This window comes from Liolophura sinensis, chromosome 8 (assembly GCF_032854445.1).
Source record: "Liolophura sinensis isolate JHLJ2023 chromosome 8, CUHK_Ljap_v2, whole genome shotgun sequence".
Lineage (NCBI taxonomy): Eukaryota > Metazoa > Mollusca > Polyplacophora > Chitonida > Chitonidae > Liolophura > Liolophura sinensis.
In genome coordinates this window covers 48147695-48159437 of record NC_088302.1, presented here as the reverse complement: position 1 = coordinate 48159437, position 11743 = coordinate 48147695, and the positions used below count along the sequence as shown (strand labels likewise).

The 11743-nt window shown below is 38.7% G+C and overlaps 1 protein-coding gene across 1 annotated transcript; it reads left to right on the top strand.

Annotated features, from left to right (window-relative positions):
• Positions 1 to 8871: 8871 nt before the first annotated feature.
• LOC135474067 (forkhead box protein J3-like) lies at positions 8872 to 10407 on the top strand. Its single transcript, XM_064754065.1, has one exon. The coding sequence runs from the start codon at positions 8872 to 8874 to the stop codon at positions 10405 to 10407; it is 1536 nt and encodes a 511-aa protein (XP_064610135.1).
• The last annotated feature ends 1336 nt before the right edge of the window (positions 10408 to 11743 follow it).

The window sequence follows — 11743 nt, the reverse complement described above, 5'->3', positions numbered from 1 at the left end:
CATGTTAGAAGAATGAGCTGTATACAAAATGGATTTATTCTGTGCTCTGACTCAAAATAACCTCTAAAGTTTTACCAGCGAAGTCAGCAGATAACCTCTTTCATACGCTTTACAACAATTTTCCATATAGAATTCGTAAATGGGTATGCACAGGCTTACAACACATATGAAGGAATGGCATAATTGTACTTGGGACAGGTTTTTCCTTACATTTGTGACAAAATGTCTGTTGACGCCCAGCCTTTTAGGCATACCTTTTGAGTAATCTGTGTATCATATCAAAATTCGTATCGTAGGGAATGGGTCGTCTTCTGTATGGGACCTAAATATTTGTTTAAAATATTCATAACAGGAATTTTATGTGTATTAAGATACGGAAATGGACTGCAACTTTATCAGACCCTTCGCTTATCGATAATTTGTTCTATATGTACGCCTGATATATTGTATGGCAAAGTCATTTTTGACTTGTAAAGACAATATTGTTTTCTTTCTTTTAAAATCTAAGATAGGACTTCACCTTTTCAAAAAGTTGTAAATTTGCAAAGAAACTTTAACTGGTGAATAAAATTGGTATCAGTAATTTTCACTATATATTTATATAACATGAACATCGTGATTACATCCACATTCTAAAATGCACACAATAATGTTCTGTGTATTTAACTAGTATGTCTCGGAGGGGTGGGGGTGGGGGAGAAAGACTGGAAACAAATGAAGAAAGGGACGGTAGAAAACTGATGGTTTTAGCCACGAGGGATTTTATGGCAAAAAGATGTCATGTAATGTCAAGAGATGGGTATGAAGATTATTGAAACACAAAGACACGACTTTTTATGAGATCCGGAAATCAGTAAGTTGGCTCGGCTGACATGTCACTGGAGATCGACTTCCTGTCATTGTGGATAAGAGGTTCGTATTTCCCGGATTTAAAATGTTTTGTACAATAGAATCATTCAACACATTCTCCCACGCTCCGTGTGTCATCTTTAGTGATATTATTTGATGGATGAACAAGCTGCATGTGAGCACATTTCTGTGACATTCAGGAGGGACCGCCTTATACACAGGTATATACATGGGCGTCACACTGTTGATAAGAGATCTGGCCAACATCCAGTAGTCTAACCCTTCACACATGTGTGTCATGCAACCGTCAAGTTCAAACGTCCTACTCCTGCGATAATCCCAAACACACCTATCCTTCATACAAATACACCTATCCTTCATACAAATATACCTATCCTTCATACAAATACACCTATACTTAAATACACCTATCCTTCATACAAATACACCTATCCTTCATACAAATATACCTATCCTTCATACAAATACACCTATACTTAAATACATCTATCCTTCATACAAATACACCTACCGAAATATAATAAGGTAGGTTAAAATATGAAGTCGTAATAACTTGCAAAGGTATTGGGTGTACATGGTCCAAATCGAGAAAAAAATCAAGTTTATATAGTACAAATAGATAAAAAGGTATAAAATAGCATGGCTATTAATTAAGAAATAAAGTAATAACATAATTTACTAATATAGTATAGGATATATCGTGTACTACCTAAAAGTTGTTTTGGGGTTATATATGTTTCGGTAATATTAATTTCTGTTGTGCTTATAATTTATTGATATAAACATTTCTGATTTTGAGTATGTATTTATAAAATTTGGAAAAAGTATTTTTTTCTTTTTTAGAATATTTAAATTGAAGATACAGTTAGCCTATACCATGTGTGTCCACTATACACGGATTAGGTCAGCTTCAACTGCGTATATGTAATAGAACTTTATTTGAGTGTTTTAGATTGAAACTAATTTTCAATAGGCTTTGCTGTCACACTGAAGATGCTGTGGAGTATAACTAGATATTTAAATCTTTTCTTTTCATTTTTCACATAAAGTCAATAATGTTGTATTCCAGGGCCCTAGCACATTTTTAAAATACTAAAATCATAACAGTGACATGTGCATAGACACACATATATATCGAAATTAACGAAATATAAATGTTCTAACTTACCTAACGTTGACTGAATACAGTGTTATATATTCAGTTACATTGTATACGTCGATTACATGATAATTAACTCATCCCTGTCTAATTAATTAAATTCTACATCATTTCCCTATAGGCTACATGATTGCCATATACTTTCGCCTGAAGCTGTCCAAAGAGCTTATATGAGGTATACCCGGTGTAGTCTGGAAATCAGTTTTTATTTTAAATGGACGAAATTGTCGGACGGATATCAGGAAATCATTAGGCAAAGACATTTCAAACCCGGATTATTTTCTGCGGATGCATCCATTGTTAACACTGATCTTGTATAACGCACTGGTAAGCCTGCAGTACACGATATGAATTAATCAACGATCCTATTTGTTCTGTTACAGTCAACTGACGTTAAACTTCGCCTGTGGACAGGTGTAAATTATGAACAATAGACGGGTCTAGTGGATAACGGTGGGGCGGGGTGGGGGTGAATGGGAGCGGTGAGATGGGCACACGCTCTTTGTTCACAGTCCGCTCGCGATGATGGTCGACCACGAGGGGTCAGAGATGTACATCTTATCTCGGTCACCTTATAACTGGAATATCATCATTTTTAGAGCATTTTTTCTTGTTAGTATGATGGCAGCACAAGTGAAGTAAATTTCTACATGTAAATAAAATACATTGGAAGTCGCATACTCAGTGTTATGTCCAAGTCATCTTAATCGATGAATAGCCAGATCCCCCCACTCGCTGCTGTGTCATACAATTCACCTGTACAACGTTAGTCTGTCATACAATTCACGTGTAGAGTACGGCGTAAAACACCAATCAAATAAATAAATAAATTCACGTGTACAATGTTGGTCTGTCATACAATTCACCTGTACAACGTTAATCTGTCATACAATTCACCTGTACAATGTTTGTCTGTCATACAATACACCTGTACAACGTTAGTCTGTCATAACGCGCACATGTACAACGTTACTCTTTCATACATTACACTTTTACTACGTTGATCTGCTATACAGTGTACCTGTACAACGTTGGCCTGTCATACATGTACAACGTTGTCTGTACACATGTCCGTACACATGTGTGTACACATGTACAACGTTGGTTTGTCATACAGTGCAACTGTACAACGTTGGTCTGTCATACAGTGTACCTGTACAACGTTTTTTTTTTTCTTATTAAGAAAGAAATTCTTTTAATGTTTACAAATGTGTGCTCACGCGCATAAACATGATGTTCCAACATTTAAATACTTCGTTTGTGGTGAAAGCCAATGCGTGATGTCATTGGCAAATAGGTCTACAGAGGTCAAAAGAGCCAGTCATAGAATTCAATCATTTGACTGTACGTTATATTTTAAGTCAAAATTGTCTAACAAAAATAGACGCATAACAGTAATCCAATTTACAATAACGTGTTTTCACGTGTCTCACCACATTCAATACATCCCGCTGATATTTCATTCTCTACCATTTTCTTCACGTTTTAATAGAAAATACTATTGGCATCGTATGGCGGAATGATTCTCTTATATACATGCTGCCTCAGTGAATCAGTAAATCGTTTTTCATTCTCTCAGTGAGTGATCAGAAAAAACTGTAATATGCAATCATGGTCACTCGTTTTGCTACTAAACAGTAAACATATATACATCACATTTGTCTGTGAACACGTGTATATATGAAACACATCGATGTGTGTTTGTTAACAGAGGCTTATTTATACACATAACTCAGACACAATTTAAAGAAGAGGTGGTAAATACAAGTGTAATTTAGCATGTGGTACAGGCAAATATCAATGCCGATTATGAGTGATCTTGTTCCGAAGGACTATATACCTGGAGATGGTTTAATCCTATTAACACGGAGACAAATAGGCCTTTCATATTCCATACCTCAGGCAATTCAGATCTCTTTAGGCCTTATCCCCCTATGTTGTAATCTAAATTGCCGGGAGAACTTTCATAGATGCATAATTTAATCCTATTTGGGAAGTAATGTTTCATCGACACGGCCCGGATTAGTACAGGAATCGAACACTGGAAAACCACACCCACCTACACGGCTTCCTGCATGCCACCTTACTATAGGGTTCAAACCCGGGTAACGGTCAGGAAATTTGTACTAGTTGTGGAGTCTTTGGTAATGACAATATGGACAGCACTCGCGTGGCCGTTTGCATTGTTTAACTGTCTACTTGTCCAATATGGTGTTCATACACATGTACCTCACATATAGTGAAGTCCGTCAGTAACTTGCCAAAGGCTGGAGGTTTATGCCTGGCACTTCGGTTTCCTTCATACATATAATACTGGCGGCCATCGCATAAGTGAAAAATTTTGTTTGTTAAGCAACAAACAAACAAATAAATGTATACTATATACAGGGCTCGATGGTTATTTTTCTACCTTTCGAACCCCGTGTGTAACACAACCTCACAGATTGCCATGATATCTTTTTTTAACCCAAAACAGTGTATATAGAATTGTTCCTTATTGTTGTTCCTGGAGATTTTCTCTGAAGTTAACAGTTGTTAACTCTTGTACGTAGGCAATGATAGTTAACGTGCTAATTTGGCGACAGGGCAACACACATGTGAACGCATGAACAAACACCAAAACCGTGACTTCGCAATTGTACTTGTTTTGAGTATATCGTGTTAACAAAGAAGGTATACACTGTTTAAAAAATGCATCTGTACATTTCTCGCTTGCTCAAACTCTATTCGGATAAGAACATCACCTAACCAACACTCTACTGCAATTTAACCAAAAATATTTCCACGTGGTTTTAATAGTCTAATAGCCTAATAGTCTGAAGGGGGGGGGGGTGTCAGGGTCTTCTAAAAGTATCAATAACTATATAAATTTTACTTCTTAAGGGCTACATGTACATGTTAAAAATTGAAATTGGCTTGCTTTTATGTTAAGGCTATGAATAACGGTTACAATAACTAGAAATGATCCAAATTGTTCTGAAGGTGGATAAATGTGCCCCTTGTACAGCACGCGTTTATTTCTTCTGTGAAAAAGCAGGAAGGTCCCATATTGTCGATTAATGAAATATGATAGTTTATGATTTTTAAAATGAAAATAGAAAACGAAAGTGAGGATTGCTATATACATTATGGTATCGCAAATTCTGCAAAAAACGCGTAAAATCACTGTGATCACGTAAATTTGATAAAATAAGTACATTTTGGACGACAGATAAAAGATGTTATAAAGAATTCCGATTGGTTTAGTTTTCAGTTTTTAATTTAACCTCCCACTTTGAATTGCCTGTATTCATTCTATTTCAATCCAAAACACAAGATTTTTTTTAAAATGCTGGAAACTTAATAGTGCTAAGTTACTGAAATCACAGGCTTCGTTTTGGTGATTGTTATTGTTGCAGTATAACAAAAAAATTAAAAGTATAATTAAAAAAATTCTTTGGTAACTTTCAATGTTTATCCACATGTAGTTCGCTGTTTTTCTCATTGTTCTTATCAAAACACACATGTCTTAATCAGAGTCAGTAAATCATCCTTAACATAGCGCATGCTCATTCTAAGTCTCCTGACACGTGCCAAAACGTGTCCCTGCCCCGGGGGTAGGGCTTGATGGGTGGGGATCGGGTTTCAAGACCCTACCGCGTTAAGAGGCACTATAGCTATCTGAGGAGATTATCAGATCATTTCACAAAGCGAAGACCATGCACCTTTGATTTACACCAGCTTCTCTCAATTTTGACCTTTGACTTTTCAATGTAACTAAGTAAAGGGTGTGTTTAAGGGCTAGACATTTGGACGTCTTGTTGTTCAAGTTTGTCCAAGTCGAGCAGGGATGATAAATCAGTGAGGATACTCCTATTATTAATAACACCTTCCCAAATGATGGTTCTACACAGTTCAACCCAAATGATGATTCTGCACAGTTCAACATAAGCCTCAAGAACGGTGCATTACACTGTCGCACAAAGCACGTTTAGGCCTAAATATGTTCGATATAAAATTAATATTGTAACCAAAATAGAATAAAGAACGAAATATTGAATAAATGAATGGGTGACGAACAGACTAACTATACATAATAACATGTGCCAAGTGATTTCTTTTTATAAACTATAAAGAAACAAAAATGATGTATTTTTACAGCAATACTTTCTGGCAGTATTTTTGTGTTGACCCCAAAAGCAACCATCTGGCTGTAAATATATAGTATACAGCCAACTGAGTAGTTTTGTGATTTACGTAAAGTCCTATTCAACATTGCCTTGTATGCCAAGCAGCTCAGTATTTATTTATTTATTTGATTGGTGAAGAATATTTCACTTATTCGACAGCGGCCAGCATCATGGTGGGAGGAAACCGGGCAGAGCCCGGGGGAAACCCACGACCATCCGCAGGTTGCTGAGAGACCTTCCCACTTACGGCTGGAGAGGAAGCCAGCATGAGCTGGACTTGAACCAACCGCAGTAGCAGCCGCATTAGCAGCCAAAGTGCTGTATGTATGTATGTGTGCATGTATACGACGTCGTATACGACGTTAAGCCCCAAGCATATCAACATACATGCATACGATCAAACACGCAAAAATGCGTACATGTCTGTAATTATACATTGTATATATATGTATATGTATAAAACGTCTGAATATATACAAAATCTAGCTGTGACTTTACATGGTGTGTATTTAATTTGTACTTCATACAGCACTTTTTATTCCCGGTGTCGTAAGATATTCAGTGACGTCAGCACGTTGGTGGCATAGACTCGCCCTGCCACATGCAAGAAGACACAATATATGTACACACATCTAATGATTCCTCGTCGCCATATGACTGAAAGATTGTTAAGTATACTCAATTTTATAACGTACAAATTAAATACCCACCATGTACAGTTACATCTAATGTGCCTAGATATGCATTAGCCTTGATAGTAACATATACTGTAATCAGACAACAGGTACATTTGTTTGTGGAGTCAATTTGTGGAGACTTTACTGCATTTATCTTGTAAATTCTTTGTACCCTTATGTGTCGTAAAATAAATATACAAGTTTTTGTATATATACAGACGTTTTATATATATACAATGTATAATTACAGACATGTACGCAATTTTTAATCTGGCTATGACCTAACGATGTTCATTGCAGTTTGATTCGTTACGACTTCTAGGTATACTTGTCACAGTATGATGACTTTCTCTTTATCGTGATATATGTTATATAGGAAGGATAAATGAAAATCATGATCCAAAATGAATTTAAATTTTTTAAAATCTGTTTATCGTGAATCAGCTATATGCTAAAGATTTTGCAAAATAACATTATTTTGTTTTATATATATTATAATAATATGTCAGCGACGGCACTCAATAAAACTATATACAGGTCTATGCGTGCTTTCTTCATGTTTACGGTGACATGTTCTCAGGGTGTCATTTGTATATATAAGAATTATTATTATACTTGCTGACGCGATAAAATGCTTGCCATTGTACAGTGGTCTCTCGTTCAAAATTCCGATCTTCTTTCCCATAGAATCCTGACCAAGAATTCTTTCACACGTTTACAGTTCGGTATTTAATTTTGCGTTTTGACGTTGAAAATGGCCATTGATGTACATTTCCTTGTATGTAGGCCTACTTGCATTTTTTTACAAGTCACGGCAGGGTTTATTTGTCGAAATAATTTGTCATCGGAATGTAATCTGTTGTTGATCGACTGCACGGTCCTTAGAAGTGGCATTGTCACGCCAGGTATGGGATGAATGGATTTCCCGGGTGGTCAAGTTTGGACGCTGTCTTTCATTCAGGGCCGATGGCTGGTCAAGCTGGAGAGAACACTTTCCGGTGATCGTTCGTTGACAGTTGGACATGCACAGTTAAGGCGTGAAGTTTTCCTCCAGAGAGCATACCTGTCAGTAAGTAATCGACGGCTGGTGGTTTGAGCGAAACTGACATGAGGTCTTTTGTCTCCTCCACTCACAGAAGAGGTGTCAGCTTTTGTCTCGTCCAATGGAAGGCCGGTTTGTAAATAGCCCAGGAGAGATCCATCAATTGGTCTCTATCGGTGGTCCCCTAATGACATAAACACGACCTCGCCAAACTATCATTGTAACAAACACACCCCACTGTGAGCTTATACAACTGTGCCTCAGTGCTCCTACCTACTGATCAGAGATCATAATTAAGTGAGAAAAAATACAAATACATGTCTACAATGACAATCCGATATACGTGATTGCACAAGAGAGGCACCCTGCAGAGCTCTCTCTGAAATGTCAATAATTTTAACAAACAACCCAGGTTTCTGCAAAGCATAATCGTATGCGCGACAAATTTTACGTTTATGAATTGCCATTATTGTCCATACTGCATGTATAAAATGGCAAATTTTACTCTTTGCGTTTTAGGATAAATCTAGCCTTGATTATATCCATTATTTGGATTTTGATGTTAGAAGGAGGGTGACGTGACGTTCTGATCGATTCACGCCATTACACAGTAATAGGATTAGTAGCGAATGCGACGCAGCGGGAGTTGACGGGGGTGTTAACCACTGCTGAGACGTCAGCAAAACCAACAGATGCTTCGATGAATATGCATGACATCTCCAACGCTAACAGCCAATAGAATGCCAGCATTGCTTTCGGCCTTCTGACATCTCGGTGTATCTCCACTGCGTGTAACAGTTTATAAGCTGTTGTGGCAAATATCTCGATACACAACTTGCACTATCGTACAGACTGCGAACGTCGATTTTAGTGAGAGAAAGAGAAAAAAAACAGGACTGATTTTAGTTTTGCTCCCTGCCAGCCTGTATGGATCTTGCCAAAGGGACCCCAGCAATGTGCAGTAACACAACAGCTAACATGATGCCCTTTGGGTTACGGGTTCCCAATCCTGCCCCACTCCTGCCCATTCTGGGTGGAGTTGGCCAGAGTACCCTGGATTTTCATCGGGCACAGGTGTACGACTACAGCAGCCGTCTGAACTTACAGTTTGCTCTGAGAGGCTACCCGACATTGCCCCCATACCACACCATGGGCAACACTGCCGACCCTTTTCGTCACTTGTACCTGTATGCTAAACACGACCCCCGGGCCAACTTCATCCACGAAGAACCTAAACCCAGCCAAAGTTACATTGGACTCATCGCAATGGCCATTTTGAGCATCCCTGATAAGAAAATGGTTCTGAGCGACATTTATCAGTATATTTTGGACCATTATCCTTATTTCCGAACCAGGGGGCCTGGCTGGAGGAATAGCATTCGTCACAATTTGTCTTTGAACGATTGTTTTATTAAGGCTGGGCGAAGTGCAAATGGTAAAGGACATTACTGGGCTATCCACCCGGCCAACCTCGAAGATTTTAAAAAAGGGGATTTCAGAAGACGCCGTGCCCAGAGACGAGTTAGAAAATATTTGGGTTTGTCTGTACCAGATGATGAAGACAGCCCGAGTCCGTCACCGACCAATACTAACCGGGAGAGCTGGATAGAGGACAAACCCAGCAGTGAAAGCGCCATTGAGGAGCCCAAGATTGCTGATGGAGGTTTGTCAGAGAACACAGCCGCATTGGTGTCCACTACGGTGCTGCCAGTAGCATCGGTGACTGGGCCCCTCGAAACACGAGGCCCCGAGGCGATGCAGCAAAATGACGGTGTGCAGGGCATTGTTAAAAAATCAACGGGAATTAAAAGGCGATTGTTCGACATGGAAAGTCTCTTGGCTCCCGATACGGAATCCCCGAGAGCTTTCAAAACGTTTGTGGCAGCAGATTTAACCGTCAGGCGTGGCACGCGGGAAAACGCGGAGGACAGTGATACGGAAATAGTAGTCACGGACGAAATCGGCAGTTCTCACAGTGACAAACTTAGTTCTCAGTTCTCTCCAGATTCTGGACACGAAACATTAGATCATTCAAGCCTCAGCAAAGGCGACGAGGACTTTGAGGGAAACTCCGTGGATGGTGATCAGTCCGCTCTGGATCTTCACCTCAGCCGTGCAAGACAGGTGCCACACACAGGGGCCGATGGGGACGGGACCCCCACCGTGATAAAGATCCACACGGCACCCCCCACTCTCCTCACTAATGGACTCGGGATGCCATTTGCTCCTAACCACCTAATTTCTAGCTCCGCTGGCCAAGGGGGCCTCGCGTGGCCTGACCGCCCGAGCGCCTTTCAGAGGATGGTCGGGGCCCCGGTGGCCGGTTCTCTCACCCCAACGTCATACTCCTCCTTGCTGGGCCAAACGCGACCGTCATTTCCTATTTGCCTGACCACTGCGGACACTGTGACATCAGCTCAGAAATGGCAAGAAACTCTATCCAGAATTATGGCCAGGTCCTATGATAAAACCATGAAAACGGACAGCTAATTATATGTGTAGAAATTAAACAAAATTTTGAACTCTCACGACAGCGAGGAGGAACAGGGATTAAGTTAAAGGTAATTGCATGAGCTCCAAACGTTGAATTAAGAGGGGCGTCTCTCTTTGTCGCTATTTTATTTTCTTCTTTTTTGTGATCTTGCAACTTTGTTTTAATAGAACATAAAAAGTGCTTCGTGTTTTTCATTTACTGCTAATTCAAATTGCACTGCGCTTCAATTTACACATGCCACTTGATTTGTTGTCACATTCAATTTGTCGTAAACTTGTGGTTTATTTGTTCGCATCCGTGACTGTTCAAAACTGAATAACTGTATTCATAGCTTAATTCAATTCATGCTTATTCTTTATGTATAAATGCAAAAAAAATTGAAGTGCTATAATGTTTTAAACGTTTTTTTTTTCTATTCATGGTTTTTGTTTCGCGTTGATTGTCGATCAAATTAAATGAATACATAACTGTTTGCAAAGACACATATTACATTAGATTGTTGGAAACGGATATGCAAAGAGCGCAAGAGAAACATGTATATTGTTAACCACACCACAGTTGTGGGTATAGGTGTCTACATAGTACGAAATAAATTCACGTGATAAATCCAATATTCGACTTTATTGTCGTATTATTTATGTTATATTGTTTATACAAGACATAGCTTGACTTGGCCCATACGAATAAACGCCGATTTAGTCACTTTATCTTCTGGTTTTATAAGAATTCCGTTTCCCAGCGATATCTTGCTTTCTCGCTTGCTATACACAGCTGTTACGGCGATGGAGGTGAAGTTTGCCGAATTTAAGATTTGGCCCAGGAGTATATCGACCTATTATATATTTATCATTTTACACCAAAAGTTGACGTTTTGGCAGCAAAGTTCACTGTATTTTTTATGTTATTATGTTACGCATGTATAAATATGAATAAGATTATGCTAATCCAAATCATTTTGACGTATTCATGAATTCAGTTACAGTCTTTAGTACACTATTTTTGCCATCGATTTTAGCCTATACCGCCCCGGTCATTGGTGTCAGTCGACGTGCAGGGAAATAAGAATCGATAATCAATAATAATTTTATTTAAATATAAATGTATACAATTTGACATTGTCTACCAAATTACAGCATCAGGTGAAAATTTGGATTATGTTATCAAGTTGATCATTGAAGTTTTCGAATCGAAATTGAAAGTATAAAATACATATATTAGTTTACATGTCGACTTCATTCCATGGAATGATTTGCGCCAAGGCAGTTAGATGTGTTTCAGGGATTTAGGCTGCTCTAATCAACCGTTGTCAATCCATACAGAACTACTGCCACA

Excerpts from the sequence above, each read along its gene's own strand:
- LOC135474067 (XM_064754065.1), top strand. The coding sequence starts at position 8,872 with ATGTGCAGTAACACAACAGCTAACATGATGCCCTTTGGGTTACGGGTT.